Source organism: Balaenoptera musculus, chromosome 18 (assembly GCF_009873245.2).
Source record: "Balaenoptera musculus isolate JJ_BM4_2016_0621 chromosome 18, mBalMus1.pri.v3, whole genome shotgun sequence".
Taxonomy (NCBI): Eukaryota; Metazoa; Chordata; class Mammalia; order Artiodactyla; family Balaenopteridae; genus Balaenoptera; species Balaenoptera musculus.
In genome coordinates, this window is record NC_045802.1 from 21,214,030 (window position 1) to 21,230,866 (window position 16,837).

At 34.7% G+C, this 16,837-nt stretch overlaps 2 protein-coding genes across 4 annotated transcripts in view; both read left to right on the forward strand.

Annotated features, from left to right (window-relative positions):
• Window positions 1–4,118, forward strand: part of CPB2 (carboxypeptidase B2) — a 53,608-nt gene extending 49,490 nt beyond the window's left edge. Inside the window, exon 11 of the mRNA XM_036831289.1 lies at window positions 3,769–4,118. Coding sequence (XP_036687184.1) covers window positions 3,769–3,953 — 185 coding nt within the window. The 3' untranslated portion in view covers window positions 3,954–4,118. The remainder of the gene's footprint in view (window positions 1–3,768) is intronic.
• Window positions 4,119–4,233: 115 nt separating this feature from the next.
• Window positions 4,234–16,837, forward strand: part of ZC3H13 (zinc finger CCCH-type containing 13) — an 89,331-nt gene continuing 76,727 nt past the window's right edge. The window contains exons 1-5 of one of the 3 annotated variants that reach the window (XM_036831287.1): window positions 4,234–5,118; window positions 8,287–8,458; window positions 11,022–11,147; window positions 11,479–11,588; window positions 14,233–14,344. In XM_036831287.1, the coding sequence (XP_036687182.1) occupies window positions 11,031–11,147; window positions 11,479–11,588; window positions 14,233–14,344 (339 nt within the window). In that variant the 5' untranslated portion in view covers window positions 4,234–5,118; window positions 8,287–8,458; window positions 11,022–11,030. The remainder of the gene's footprint in view (window positions 5,119–8,286; window positions 8,459–11,021; window positions 11,148–11,478; window positions 11,589–14,232; window positions 14,345–16,837) is intronic. The other 2 variants (XM_036831286.1, XM_036831288.1) reach the window with 2 other exon arrangements.

Consider the following 16,837-nt stretch of genomic DNA (forward strand, 5'->3'; position numbering starts at 1 on the left):
GAAACCAAAATGATACTTAAGAAATTATGCTCAGTGCTATAGAGTAGGGATTATAGAATTGGTATCACACTAGTTGAGTGAAGCAGAAAAAGTCATAAAGGGTCAAAAGAATGTTTAAGATGCCCAGGGCCATCATGTAAGGTTGTGCAGGTTGAACACTGTATAAATCTAGGAATACCATTTACATTAGATGCTTTTTAGTGACAACCTGTGTCCAAGAGTATAGCTCATGGCACACTACAGTTGAATGTCCTTTGTTTGTATCACACTGATGGGAACATGTGTGTGGCAAGCTCTTAACAAATATTTTAAATTAATTTCTGCTGGGAGATATTTATTGACGGACTCCTTTGTATCCACAGTGGGATAACAGACAATTTTGCTCTTTTTGAAACTGGAGGGGGGGATGGGAGAAGAGAAACAGGAAATAAGCATGTAACAAGGTGTCAGCAAACTATAACCCATAGGCCAAATCCAGCCCACTGCTTGTTTTTGGATAGCCTGTAAGCTAAGAATGGTTTTTCCATTTCTTAAATGGTTGAAGAAAACCAAAAGAAGAATAAAATTTTGTGACATGCGAAAATTACATAAAATTCAAATTTCAGTGTCCACAAATAAAGCTTTATTCAAACACAGCCACACTCATTCATTTGCATATTGTCTATATAGCTTTCAGGACAGTGGAGTTGAGTAGTTCTGACATAGACTATGTGGCCCTCAAAGCCTAAAATATTAATTATCTGGTCCTTTACAGAAAATGTTCACCAATCTCCAATGTAAACAATTAAATAGTAAAATATAGTGTAATCCCATTGATAAGTGAACAACATAAGTGTATAGGTTTGAAAATGACTGCCTGAGAGAGAGGCAACTTAGCTCAGGTGGCCTGGGAAGGTCTTTCTCGGTAGGTGACATGTCTGGGAGACCTACCCAGTAAGTGGCTGCCAAACAAAGGTGTGGGAAAAAACCAGGGAGAGGAAATGGCATGTGAAAAGGCTTTGAGATAATATGTTCCAAGTCCCAGAGTTTCCTTTAACAGGTATGATTTACAGGGGGATAAAAACACATTCATATTAATAATCACATCCATATTATTTTCAATAAATTACTTGAGCACCAAAGGCTCTATTAGTAGAAAGTCCAGAATGTTCCTCTTCCTCCTCAATCATCCCAAGTTATCTCAGGACAAACTGAGGCCAGATTGGTCCACATGGTATCTCTGTCTCTTGCTGTCACTGGTCTATCTCTGCCTTTGCCGACCCAGGTCCTTGCTCTGGGTCACAACTTCCTTTCATAATTCAGAGCTTTCTTGATTCCCATCCTCTGTCTCCTATTGTTCCCCAAAGCATGACCACAGTGCCTCAGGGCTGGAGGCGCTTCTAGAGCAACTTCCTGTTTTGACGAAATCATTCCATCTCCAGGCATGCATTCATTCAATACAAATCTGTGTGTGTGTGTGTATGTGTGTGCGCGCGTGTACGTAAGCATAAAAAAATATCTGGAAGAATAAATGCCAAATATTAATAATAGCTATCAGAAATATTTGCTGAATGAATAACAACTAATCCACTGTTGATGGATATTTTTCAATACTTCAGTATAAACAGTGCTTCAGTAAACACCTTTGTCATTAATTCAAGTATACGTATTGGAAGGAGGAAAAATGATCACTTTGCATATTATATGATTGTCTACCTGGAAAACACAAAAGTATTAGTAACAAAGAGTTGAGTAAGGTGGCTGACTATGAACTAAATATATACGAATCTATAACTTACTTATATACCAAAAACAATCAGGAAGAAAGTAAAATGGAAAAAAGATACTACTGCCCCCCCCAATATACATGTATACACATGCAGACGTGTACATATAGATACATACATACATATATAGATTCATTGTTAAATGTATATATGTGCGCACACAAATCCATATGATCTCTATGAAAAACCTAGAAAACTTTACTGGTGTACATAAATGAAGACAAATAAAAGGAGAAACCCACTATGTTTTTGAGTGGAAAAGCAATACAAAAAAAAGTGCCCGTCATTCTAAATTAGTTTGTATATTTAATGCAGTCCCAATGAACACTTAAATGACTTTGAACTTCATTTGAAAGAATACATTTGGTAGAAGAGCTTGTAAAATTCTGAAAAATAAGATTAATAAGAGAGAATTTGCTCCAACCAAGTATTAAAATACATTATAAACCTGTCGTAGTTGCAGTTCTTTTTTTTTTAATTATACTAATTATAAAGACACAAAGAAGCAATTATGGATAAACAAGAAGGTTCATTGTAAAGGAACTGAGCCTGGAAGTGACATCAATAGAAGGGAATACTGAGTACAGAAAGACACTCAAATATATAAGATCTAGTATCTCATAAAGAAGGCATTCCAAACAGTTAAGAATGTTAGATTGTTCAATTAATAGGGTTGGAAAAACTGGTGAGTTAATTAGAAAAAAATTGTAATTAGATTACTAACATGTCTTTCTCCAAAATAAATTCCAGATACATAAAATATTTTAATATAAAAACACTGCCATAAACCAAGTTGAAGGCTAAATTACCAAGTAAGAAAAAACAATTCTCCACATATTACACAGGGCTAATAACACTACTGCTGCTTTTATAAGTAATCTATAAAATGACTCAAGAAGAAAAATGAGCAAAGACAATTGATAAAAATATAAAGATGGTCAATAAATATACCAAAAAAATGTTCAACTCACTGATAATCAAACATAAAGACAATTTGATATTATTTTTCACCCACAAAATTGCCAGAAATGTATAATTCACATGGATGGTATGGGAATGGAGCATGGGCATATTCATACCCTGCTAATGTAGGTATAAATTAGTACAATTCTTTTGAAGGCTATTTGGCAACATGCAGCACAACTGTGAAAAGTACATACCCTTAGACTAGCAAATCTGTTTCTGGGAGAAAACATTCTAAAGAAACAAAGAAGCAATTACGTATACACAAGGATGTTCATTGTAAAGTTGTTTATATTAGAAAAAAGTAAAGCTCTCCAAATAAATAATTATTAAAATTAATTACATCCAGCTTTACAGAGCAATGCTATGAGATCATTAAAAATGATAAGGTAGGGCTTCCCTGGTGGCGCAGTGGTCAAGAATCCACCTGCCAATGCAGGGGTCATGGGTTTGAGCCCTGGTCCGGGAAGATCCCACATGCCATGGAGCAACTAAGCCCGTACACCACAACTACTGAGACCATGTGCCACACTACTGAAGCCCGCGTGCCTAGAGCCATGCTCCACAACAAGAGAAGCCACCGCAATGAGAAGCCCGCACACCGCAACTAGAGAAAGCCCACGTGCAGCAACAAAGACCCAATGCAGCCAAAAATTAAAGAAAAAAAAATGATAAGGTAGATTTGAACTCATTAATACATAAAGCTGACCAGGATAGATTATGTTTAGGAATGTTCCTGAATAGCTTGTATAGAATGATCTTATTTATGTAGGAAAAAAATTGTCAAAGTATACACTGAAAAAGAAAGCACTAGAATATAAATGGTGACCATCACTCCTTGGTATGGTTATACGGGTAATTTTTATTTTCTTCCTTAACCTGCTTTCCTTCAATCTCTATTTTCTTCCACAAACTTAGATTATTTAATAATCAGAAAAAAAGCAAAGCTATTTTCATTTTTAGGGAAAAAAAATTCCATCTTGTTAGTTAACTTGAAACGTCTGTATTTCAAAAAGTAATTTCTTTTTTCTTTTTGTAGATCTAGCTCCTGGAGGTTCAGATGACTGGATCCATGACTTGGGCATCAAATATTCGTTTACAATTGAACTTCGAGATACAGGCAGATACGGATTCTTGCTGCCAGAGAGTTACATCAAACCCACTTGTACAGAAGCTTTCGCTGCTGTCTCTAAAATAGCTTGGCATGTCATCAGGAATGTTTAATGCCCTTGATTTTTTCACTCTGTTCCCCTATTTTAATTTACTGATTCCAACCAAACCAAATCTTTGTACCAGTTTCTTTTTAAGTTTTATCAGTTTTCATAAAAGGTTTTCCCATTCCCTGGTTTTGTCAAAGAACAAAATAAATGCTACCTTAAAATTAAGGCAGACAAGGGTTCACATTTGTTTTTCCTTTTTTTTTTTTTTTTTTTGAGAGGCTAGGTACTGATTTTCTTCTTTGATTCGCGACATTTGACTAGACATCTCAAGCAATTGTAATAACTACTTTCGCGCAGAGCATTGCATCCCGAACAAGAAAAGGAAAGGCTGTCACAAGTACATTAAAGATTTCTGCTCCAAATTTACAGTAAGTTTCTGCTAACGCCTTTAAAAACACACCCGTGCATTCCGTTTGCTCCACTGTAATAGGCGATGGCCGAGAAAGCAGAGGCGTGTGAAAAACAGGACAAATACCGCCTGTCACTCCAGTTCAGCTGCTCAGTAAAAACGTTGAGCGAATGAATGCAGTTATCTTCGACAACAAACGTGGCATTTTTGCATATTCACAACAGCTGTCTATTGTAAGAAATTATGTAATAAAAGGAGAAAACGCTTTCTCTTAAATTCACTGTTAATTGGGAATTTTGTCTCTCCCGGGTTCCCGGTTTCTTCCCCAGGGCTCGCTCGTTAGGCACAGGTTTTTCGATTTCGACCGCACGCCTAGGAGGCGACGTTACGCCCAGGGGGCGTGTCCACAAAGGGGCGGTGCATGCGCGCTGACGACTAATCTGGCAGCCGGAAGCTGCCTCGGTCTACGGAGGAACAGGGCAAACTCTTGACTTCCGGCGGCATTTTGAGGCGATCCTCCCAGCGGCCTGATAGTGTTTTCCTTGTCTTTTCTTACTCTCCAGTCTCTCTTCGTTCCTTTTTTTCATACGTCCCAGGCTCGCTTGACCCTGGCGAAGCGGCGGGCGGGTTCCGCTCCCTAGCCATCCCGGAGTCCCCCGGTAGCCGAGGACCGGTTCCCGGGAGCCGCGCGCGCACCTCCTTCTCGCTGTCGTCTTCCCGGGGCCAGGCGCGGGGACTGAGAGTCGCCTCCCCCGCTCCTTGGAGCGGCGGCGGCGGTGCCACCTCCGGACTGCGCTTGCAAAAGGAGCTCGGCGAGGAGGTAAGTTTGAACTCCGTGAATTGGCGTGGGTACCGGGGGAAAGGCGTTGGGTGGGCCCGGGATGGGGAGGCCCCGCTTGTCCTCCATCCCTGCTTGGGTCACGCCGGAATTTTGAGCTCTCCTTGAGCATCCCACCCTTAACTCTGCAATAGATCCCTGTGCTCCTGACTGGTTTCTCGCCCTGTTTCTGATGCTGGCGAGTTTACCTAATGGGGCAAGTGGATTCAGAATGGAGGCTTTGCTGGGTCACTACCATTTGATGTGAGCCGGGGAACTCTTGCGCGGTATTCGCATTGGTATGAGATGGAAGGGTGCCGGAGTCTGGTCTTAGATTGAGAAGCTCCCTCTTTACACATTCCAGACCCGTTAGGGAAAGGTATCTTACTTTTGGTTATATTTGGTCTTGGTTATTTCCTGGCAGTGATTACGACGCAGGTCCTCGGAGTTGAGGAGTGCTACTTTATGTTCACAGTCCCTAGGTAGTTACTTTTGGCAGCTGTCAGAAACCCGGAAAGGTGGAATGAAAGGAGAGGCTCTGATGTTTGGCATTGTCTCTTTCTAAATAGCTTAAAATAATTTATGTGGCTGGAAAATTATTCAGAGTCGATATCACGTGAATGATATCGGTAGGATCTTGTTTGTGGAGCGTAGTGTCAAGCCATTCGGTTATATTCCGAGGTTTTCAGATAATTTGAACTACTTTGAAAATTATGGGCGTACGCAACCTCTTCAGGTTTTTGATTTTTTTTGAAGAAATAATTTAAAAGTTTGGAAAAATCTTCACACCTCAAGTTTTCAAAGTTTTGCCAAAAATACTGTTGCAGTAAGTGCAAATGCTTATGCAGTACAATCCATGCGTATGTATGTGGTGCCGGGTATCGGAGTCTGGCTCTGCAGTGTTTGAAATTACTGACTTTAGAACCTAAACGACAATGTTTTGGACAGTTTTGTGGACATATCTCTAGATTTTCGAATAATTTCGAATTTAATGAAATATTTCGATTATAACATGACAATTTCAAAAAGAGACTAAGAATGTAGGCGCAGGTATGTAGCAATTTGTGTCTGTAAAAATAGTTGTATTGTGAAACTAAGACTTTAACTGTGGGGATATGGGAGGATCTAGTTTTATCAGGTGCATGCCTCTTACGCGCTTCCTAACTATTGGTGATTGGAAATGAACATTGATTGCATGTTTTAAGATATGCAAATTTATCTAATTTTCATATTTGTAAATTAAAACTAAAATCCCACAGGTGGATGCTATTTTACTTTCTGTACAAGTTATCAAACATTTAATAAGTTATCGGTGTTAATTTGTATTGTAATATGCACTGACATTTACATATAGAAAGCAGTTGTTTAACATTTATTTATAGAATTGGTTTTCAGTAAATTTTAGTCTTTCCTACCTCCCCCAAACCCCACTCTGCTTTTCATATAGAGTTGAGTTGGAGCTTTTTCAGCAGATATTTAGAAGCAGTTGAAATGTTAACTGGTGTTGGTATATATAAAGTGTCTTCTATTCTTTTTTTGGTCGTTTGTATGTTGCAGTTCTGTTTACTTCGCTTTATAGTAGTTGCCAGCATGGGATATTCTCCCTGCATAGTCTTTTTAACAAAATGTATTTTCTGCACAATGCTATAATATTGCCTTCCTCATACCTGTGTAGTCAGTTTAGTTCTGACGATTCTGTTCTGAATTCAGTTTGAAATTGTTTTAGTCTATCTACATATGAGCAATCGGCAAGATTGTTCAAGAAAGTTCTTTTTTTTCTTAAAATAAATTGTGTTAAGAAAAAAATCGCTCACACTATGCAACAAATAAACTTAACTGTTTTTCTTTCAAAACGAAGAAATATAAATATGAAGAGGTCTTATTTTTAATATAACACTTTTAATTTTAGAATGCCAGTGGATATTTATTCTCCTGTCAGTTAGTACCAGTAATTATGTAGCTTTAATTGCTTAGTTATTTGACAGTTTCCTAATATGATGGTGCTACTTATCCAGATTAAAGTGTTTTATGCTTTCATTTATGCTACCGGAAAATGAGATCTCAAAAAGATGTAATTGTGGATTGCAGTGAGAATACTAGAACTAATATGTTTTATTGACAAGATTTTAGTAATCAGGATTCAGAAATAATTTAGAAAGAGGCCCCTGTGTTTCTCCCTTCTCAGTCATATTTATAGCATGAAGCTATGAGTACATTGTGATATTTGTAAGTTTCCAGGGGAAGGAGGACATTTCCCATTTATTAAGACTTTTTGTTGTGTCTTAATAGATTTAAACTTTGTGTCCCATGTTTTTCATTTTCTTTACGCCGCGCGGCTTGTGGGATCTTAGTTCCTCTGACCGAGGATCGAACCTGGGCCCTTGGCAGTGAGAGCTCGGAGTCCTAACCGCTGGACCGCCAGGGAATTCCCTTCATTTTCTTTTTCAGTTGAAAAAGTATTATAACTTATGATACTTATTTACTCTACAAATGGAGAGGAGAAATAGGAGAATAACTCAACAGACTTTTACCACTGTCACTCTGGCTTTGCTAATGCTCGTGTTTGGGAAAGACATGATAATGTGAGTGGGAGTGTGATGGTTACTTAAAACTAAAGAATAAATTGAAAACTGAGGGAAAGCCTTCAAAGTCTCTGAGATAGGGAAGACTTTAATATTTACATTTTTATCTTATTGTTTCTAATTTTTCTCATATATTTTGAAGCATTTACTTCTTATTGAAGCCTGTTCAGATATTAATTGAAAAAGTTTTCCTCCTCTCAGTCAAATCTACATTTTATTCTTTTGTGGTTTATCTTTCTCTTTGGGCCCAAATTTTTAGAGTGAAAATTCTAATCGTCATATTAGATGGTAACATAGTTTTAAATTAATATATATGAGCAAATGTTTTTCTGGTGTACTGTAGGTTATGTGTATATATTTAGATAAATGGGATTTAAAATATTATATTTTGTATTTGCAAGTGTAAGGCATTTTATCTGTGCAAATATCATAAATGTTTCATAATAATATTTAGATAATTTGTTGACTACTGATAGACGTTCCTAGATAGATGATCAGAAGAATTCCTGTTTCTGTCAATTAGAAAAGTTCAATTTCTACTTTTTTTTTGCCTCAGGGTTTTTTTTCTTCTTCTTTTTTTCCTGTCTAGGCCTCCCTGTAACCTAGACCTGGTCCTGAAACTCAGTGTCACGTTAGTCCAAGGTCTGACACTGTTGGACTCTCTAAGAAAAGAGGAGAATACGTCTTTACTTCATTGCTGTTCTTCCCTAAGTTGGAAGACTCAACAGTAGCAGAAGTAAAACTCCTGGGATAATCACTATGTAGGTGAATCTTGTAGTTCTTGATGTCACCTGTAAAGGCTACTTTGTCTCTGTTGGAAGGAACTTTTTTAGTGTCAAGAATACAAGTAAAGGAATAAGATTGGATCATTAGTCCTCACTTGATTGTCTGTCGCCGTCCAAACCCTTTGAAGTCTTCAAAGCTTATGTTAGGGATCTAGGATGGGAGAGAAGCTGTGAGACCAAGCTTTCCAGCAGTAGGTCAGAGGAGGAGAGGAGTGCTGACCCAAGCAACAGGTTATAGGTGGGGAAGAGAAACAGTTAATAATACCCGGAGCCCTCAGAAAGACAAGAAAAGAGATAATACATGACCAGTGTTTCAAGTATAATAATAAATAGCTTGTTGCCCCAATTGTGGAAAACACTACGTTGATTTTTTTTGGAGGAGGGAGGGTGTGTTGGGAGTAGGGGCATGTTGGGGATAGAGATTTTGGGGGCACTGATAGTGGAAGGAAAAATGTAAGCTTAGGGTTAGTTGTCTTGATGCAGTGTGGTGGGATGGTGTGCCTGTTTCCCAAGTTGTAGATAACTAATAATAACTAATAAGAAACTTTTAGAACACATTCATTTTTAAGTTTATTAATAAATGTTTTTAAAATTGGATTAATGAATGAGGATTTCAATGTACACCTGTATGTTTTTATAGTAACAGATAAGGAGACTTTAAAAATTTGTTTTTGTTCTAACTTTTTCCATACATTTTGTTACATGTTTACTTCTTATCGAATCTTAGTTATAAATTATAAAAAAAGTGTTTTTCTCAGTTAATCAAAGCTCTGCGTTTTCTAGATCTTTCTCAGCTCCACTTATCACTTATCTTGGCTTTTATTTATGTTCAGTAAGTCAAATGTACATGTGGAATTTACCAACTTTTCCTTTATAAATTCACATTTGGGCTGAGAATGAGCTCAAGAAACGTTAAATCAGAGATTATATTACAATACTCATTCTAGTGTGGAGGGTGGACCTCATAGTTCCTTACTTGATGAACAGTTGATACATAAGTGATTTTATGTTGCACAAATTCTTGTTCACTTATGTGACACTCTGTAATTTTTAAAAATTTGTAATTACTTTAAAGTTACTTTTTTTTGAATCACTAAAAATTGATTGTAATCGTAATTAATGATTACATTGTATATTAGAAAATAAGAATATTCATTTTTCCAATTTAAAACTACCATATTGTATCATATCATATTTTCCTTTTGGTTCATTACCTGTTAATTTGTCAAATGTCCATATTCTTTGGACCTTTTCAAAGTGTGACTTGACAAGAAGTATCTAACTGGACCAAACATTGTAATTTTTTTTTTAAAGTTTTGATTCTGTACTACCATGATTTAATTTCCTTTTAAGTGATAGGACCTTACTTTGAAACCACATTAAAGAGCATTTGTGAACTTTATAGAGACCAGTTCTTTACCAAGTGGAACTTTTACTTCTTTAGTTGACATCATTCATTCTAGTAACTTTTGACTACTAACAAAATTTCAACTAATATTTAGTGTATAAAGTGTGATACGGTTTAGTTCCTTTTTCTTTCTCTTAGTCATTCCTACCCACTTCCCACAGTAGTGTACTCTCTAGATTATTCTAGGTCTAGAATTTAACATTGTTTTCTAACATATATCATAGTGCTGTTATCTGATATTTTCATTTCTAGTTGAATCACCTGATTGTATATTTTAGTTTCTAATGTTTTATTTACTTTTGTAAAATATTTTTATAATTCGTCTTTCTTTTCTTGTTAATAATAATGGTAAATAGCCTGTTTATTTCTTTTAGCACCTTTGACTTTTATGTCAATTCAATGCAGTATAGATTATCAAAACACCTTCACTTTTTCTCCACTGTTCTACAGCCTGTCATATTTTGAAAGAAGGTCATTTATCAACATTGAGGGTTTTGTTTTTTGTTTTTGTTTTTTGTATCATTCCAAAATAAATTTCCTGATTATGCTGTTCTTCTTTGGCTTCTGTAAGACAAAGAAAATATTTAAATAGTATTTTTCTCCCAAGCTGATTTTTGGAACATAGCTGATGTTATCACTTAAACTGTGTAAAACATAATTTCTACTCCGACTAAAATTCTTACCTGATTTTACTTTGGGCGAAGCTTTCTTTAACCGTTAACTAGTTGATGGAGAATGATAGCACAACTTTCTTTAAAAGACAGTTGTTAAATTTTGAAACAACTTTTATAAGGAACTTAGAAACTAAACGTTTTATAGTGTGTTTTCTGAAATTGAATGTACTATGGAAACTTAACTGTGTGAGTAGAATCTTACTCACTCTGTAGAAGAGGTAAAATTCTAGCCAAAAGATTCAGAATTGTTGAATCACTAATAAGGTATGTCTTAGAAGATAGTTTCTGTTTACCTCTGTTTACTTGTGACCTCTCCTATGGCTTTTTTCTTCTGAGAAAAATCCCCTGTAATTTTGCAGTGTTATCTTATCTACCATTTTATCTACTTGTAAGTTATTGGCTCAGTTATTTAAAACTGAAGAATTTTACAGTTTGCCTCTCTCTTTTTTGGTTAAAGTAGTACAAAATGTCAAAAATTAGAAGGAAGGTCACAGTGGAAAATACCAAGACCATATCTGATAGCACATCCCGAAGACCCAGTGTATTTGAGAGGCTTGGACCCAGCACTGGCAGTACAGCAGAGGTGAGTTGTCACTAGTACAGTCACAGGGGTTCTCTTGAATTCCTGTTCTTCAACTTCTTATTTATATCACAAAAGTGAATAGGTTGTTTTATTGTAGGAATATTGGTTTAGTAAATTTTTTAAAATGTGTTTCATAAAAAAGGAGTGAGATGGGCATTAGGGTTTATGGGTTTTTTTTTTTTTTTGATGTTTTTATTATTTGGGGAGTAATATATCTCAGGTTAGTTGGAATTTTGATAGCATTTATTTTAATTTTGTCCCACTAGCATCTTTTTATCCAGAAATAAATATGACTAAATATGAAATTTACATAGTAATATCTGTCTCTTAGACACAGTGCCGTAACTGGCTGAAGACTGGCAACTGCCTCTATGGAAACACATGTAGATTCGTACATGGCCCTTCACCCCGTGGTAAAGGTTATAGCAGCAATTATAGAAGGTAAATTGAGAACTTTGAATTGTTCATATACTATTAGAAGATGGCTTTTGTAATTTATCTAGTATAAAAATCTGAAATACTACCATATATTTGGTCAGATTTTCTATTTTGGTGGTAGTCTTATCAATAGCCAAGATCGACAGGATCTTTTTAGTTGTTAATTGCAAGATTAATAAAGATGTTTGCTTTAAAATTAATTTGCTCAAAAATTTGTTTTTGTAATGTTTGGCTTACTTTCGTGCCCTGCCCCCCAATTATATATTAAAGTGCTGTTTAAGACGGCAGAATTTCATGGATTTGCTTTTAGTGAGGAGAGACTATTTTCAACTCTTAAAATAGTAAAATTTAAATAAGTATAATTTTAGCTTTTTAAGATGTTGTAAATTCAAATCTTAATTACAAAAGATAATCTAATGCAAGCTCTGTAGGTTAAAATGCATTTGCCAAATTTCTTATCACAATATATTGAGGTAAAGGAAAGTATGTATTTATATGTGGATAAATGTACTACCTATTTAGAATATCATTTTTCCTTTAACAAAGGCAAGGCTAAATTAGACTTTCCTAATAAAAATCTTTTATTTTTTTTTGGCTCCCTCATGATGATTTTGTTATGGTGTTTAAAGATGTAACATACATAAAGATGGTCACAAAAGCAGTTTAAACTTGATGGGTAAACAACTGATTTACCTAGTCCTAAAATTGAATGTGCTGATTGCTTTGGCTTCAGCAACAGTGTAAAAACTGAACATTAGCATTTGGAGATTTCCTTTTTAGTTGGGTGAATTTTTGTGTATGTGTATAGATTTTGAAGTTTAACAGAACTTAAAATTCAAAACCTTAACATTAGCTGACTTTCTGTTCACTTAAATGTTGTACATTGTTAGGTTACTTGTGATGCTGAATACTCTGTTTTATTTGTATTAAGATTGTCATCTGTCCCTCCTGTCAATGTGGGAAAGTTAGTCTTTATAAGTTTCATACCTGTACAAACACACACATACCTGGAGAAACTGTTTCAATAATTTTAATGTTTTGCTTATATTATTACTGTACTTTTAATACATGCTTTACTTCATCTGTGACATTAACATACTCAAAATTTTTATACAAGAGATGGTTGTGAGGAAAATGGGCAGAGAAATTTGTCTAAAATGGAAAAAAGTGTCATTACTAGATTTAGAATAAAGGATTTTTTGTTATAATTTTGCTATTTTGTGCATTTTTTCCCCAATAACTTCCTTTGTATTTGTGTATTTTCCCTTTTTTTTGTAAGGAAGAAAAATATAGTTCATAATGTGATTCAGAGATGGAAAGAAAAGTAATATATTTCAGAAGTGCTTACTTAGTCACAAATCATTTAAGTCACTGAGCATTCACTGTATGTAGAGCATTCTGTTAGGTACTGTTTAGGATAGAAACAAGTTTATAATAAACTGTCTTATTATATAAAGGAGACTAGGGCACATAAAATTTACATGTGCATCATAATTATAATTTAAAGCATTTAAGTGCTGGTTCTTTATAAGAAGTTCCATTTACCAGTTCAGCTTTAACTGTTGAAACATTTAATATAGATCTATAAAATGTGCATGTAAATGTTAATGAGATCCTTTAAAGTGAATTGACTGAAATTATTTTTTCACTAATCATGTGATTTGTGTTAATGATTGATAAAGGACTCGATTTGATTGAACAGCTATTACTTGAAATAGATGTGAATATTTTTGTAATTTGTTTATATCCTTTAAAAACATTATACACATTTTTTTTTGGTGGCTAAAGAGGGACATATCATTCCTTAACAACTATTGCCCTCTTTTAATGGTGCTCTAGGAATAGTCTATAAAGGCAGTGTGTTTGCTACCTCTGCTTTATTTTTCTCACTTAGTGATGGTGTGAAAATAATTGAACAGCCATTTATCAAATTGCTAGTATAAATTATGAAGCTTTACCAGTGTTAAATATAAATATGTATATTTTTCCTTAATTAAAAACGAGTATAAAAGCAGAGAATAAACTCATTGTTGAAAATCTTGCTTTGAATTTTTCAGCTACTTTCTATTCTGAAATAATTTCAAATTTAAGAAGAGTTGTAAGAATAACATTCAAAATTCCTGTATTTGCTTTCATTCTTGAGATGCGTAAAATATTTTCACAGTTGTTGATGTCGCATCCAACCATATACATGTATAGATGATAATACTGTTGTTTCTAGATTAATTTTGCAGTGCTGTGGTTTAAAACTTTACCTTCCTACTTTTTGCTTTCAAATATAACTAATATATTTATGTGATTCATAGGAAAACAAATTAAGCTATTAATTCCAAATTCCTTTCTCTCACTCACCTGTAGTTTCTTATTAATATCACCAGTACCTGCCACCCCATGGAGTTTTAATGTATGCATTTTGATTGGTACTGGGAGAAAACTTGTAAGTGATGCTCATATTTTTTTATATATTAATATATAAGCTGAAATATATTAATTGTTTTTCTTAAGTTTAGGAGCCATGGATAGTAGAAAACTATATTTAGATTTGTGAGGTTATTTATGTAAATATATTCTTATAAAATGTTATATAAATATAGATTTTTGTTGTTTTGTTTTGTTTTTTGTTTTGTTTTTGTTTTTTGGTTCAAAGGTCACCAGAAAGACCTACAGGGGATCTTAGAGAAAGAATGAAGAACAAGCGCCAAGATGTGGACACTGAGTCCCAGAAACGAAATACAGAGGAGTCATCCTCACCTGTTAGGGTAGGAATGAATTTCCCAAAACAAAGTTAAATTTCAGTAGTGATTTATTATTTATGTTCTGTTTTAAATATTATCTTGTGTGCTAAATATATGGTAAATGTGTAATGTTGCATTACAATGTTCTATATGGATAATGTAATTTAGAGGGAAAAAGTCCTCTGGAAAAACTCATAATTCTTAACCGTTTTAGTTCTTGGTGGTAGTTAAAATGAAGGGACCTGGTTGGCAGAGCTCCAGCTGAACTTCATAGGGTTTCTGTGCCATGGTGGACATCATGAGTATTTAAATGTATTCTTAAGTTTTCAGAATTCAGCCAGCCATCGTTTCCTGCCCGCTTCCAAGAAGGGTTGAAGTGCCTTGCAGTAGAACACTTTTAAATTAAAACAGTGAAGGCAAGGCATGGTGGTGACAGAAACTGAACTAGAAAGCACATATGATCACAGAATTTAGTGGTGAAACCAAAAGAGAAGCACAATTTATGATGTAGTTTATTGATTAAAAGAAAACATAGATGTTTGTCAGGAATGGAAATTTCCCAGATCTAATTTTTTTTTTAAAGAAATTTATCGTGCTCTTGTGTGTGCATTTGCAACGAATTTATTGAGATACAGTTCATCCATTTAAAGTGTACACTTGGGCAGCTTTTCACATATTCAGTCATGCTTCCATCACCCCAGTCTATTTTAGAACAATTTCATCACCCCAGAAAGAATACCCATAACCTTTAGCAGTCATTTCCCTAGCCCCTCAGTTGACCACCAGCCCTGGGCAAACACTATTCCAGTTACTGTCACTGTAGATTTGCCTATTCTGGTTATTTATATAAATGGAGTCATACAATATGTGAGTCTTTTTGTCACTAGCTTCTTTCACTTAGCATAGTGTTTTCAAGGTTCGTGAAAGATTAGGGGATGTATCAGTATTTCACTTCTTGTTTTTGCCAAGTAATATTCCATTGTATTGAGATATCACATTCTGTTTATCCATTCATCAGTCGATGAATGTTCGGGTTGTTTCCACGTTTTGGCTCTTATGAATAATGCTGCTATGAACATTTGTATACAAGCTTTTGTGTGGCCATATGTTTTTATTTCTCTTGAGTTTATATCTGGGAGTGGGATTGCTCAGTCATATGGTAACTATGTTTAACCTTTTGAGGAACTGCTAGGATGTTTTCCAAAGCAGCTGCACCATTTTAAATTCTTTACATCAGTGTGTGAGATTTCCAATACGCCACATCTTTGCCAAAATTTGCTGTTATCTAACTTTTTGATTATACCTATCCTATTGGTAATCTCATTGTAGTTTTGACTTGCATTTCCCTGATTGCTAGTGATGTTGAACATCTTCTTGTGTGCTTATTGGCCATTTGTATATGTTCTTTGGAGAAATGTCTATTCAGATCCTTTGTCCATTTTTAGATTGGGTTGTCTTTTTATTGTTGATTTGTAACAATTCTTTATGTATTTTGGATCCAAGTCCCTTATATATATGATTTGCAAAAATTTTCTCCTATTCTGTGGGTTGTCTTTTCATGTTCTTGATGGTGTCCTTTAAAAAACAAATGTTTTTAATTTGATGAAATCCAATTTATCTATATTTTTGTTGTGCTTTTGGTGTCACATTTAAGAAACTGTTGTCTAATTCAAGGTCAGAAAGATTTATGCCTATGTTTTCTTCAAAGAATCTTAGAGCTTTAGCTCTTGCATTTAAATCTTTGATCCATTTTGAGTTAATTTTTATTTATGGTGTGAGGTAAGGGTCCAACCTCATTCTTTTGCATATGGATATCTAGTTGTCTCATTATAACCTTTTTACGAAAGTTACTGAATTGTATAAGCAGCAACCTCTTTGATAATTTTAGATATATAGAAGCTTTCTTTTGGCTATTTTGATCCTTGAAGAAAAGCTGTGTCACAGTTTTACATTATAGTTTGTAAAGACATCTTTGGGGACTTAAAGTAATGCAGTTTTAAGTATGTAGCTTTCTAATGTCTGATATGATACATAAAACCGTTTTAGAAATCTCAAATGGTAGTTCTCAGCTGGCAGTATGTATCAAAATCCTTTTGGAGGAGAAATGGTCTTTTTCAAAATATACACGCAGGTACTTTACCCTTAAACTACTGAATTAGAATTTCTGGGTAGGGACCGAGCATGTGTATTGCATTTTGAAATAACTTTTTATTTCAGAATAATGAATGGACTCCATGGTTTGCTGGTATATGTTTAACAACCACTCAGAAAAAAAGAAAGCCATACTTTGTAGGATTTACCAATTTCTTTGGTGTAAATACTCCCATCATGGTCAGTTTCAAGCTTCTAAAATGGTATCACTGAATACAGAGTTGGGAAGTGTGGGAATACACACACACAATAAATGTAATTAACCACAAGAGTAAAGTATACTAAAATATTTGGGAAGTGAGTTTTGAATAATTAGTACTGTTGTTTTTAATATTACTTATTTAATTGTTAGTTTTTATAATTTAA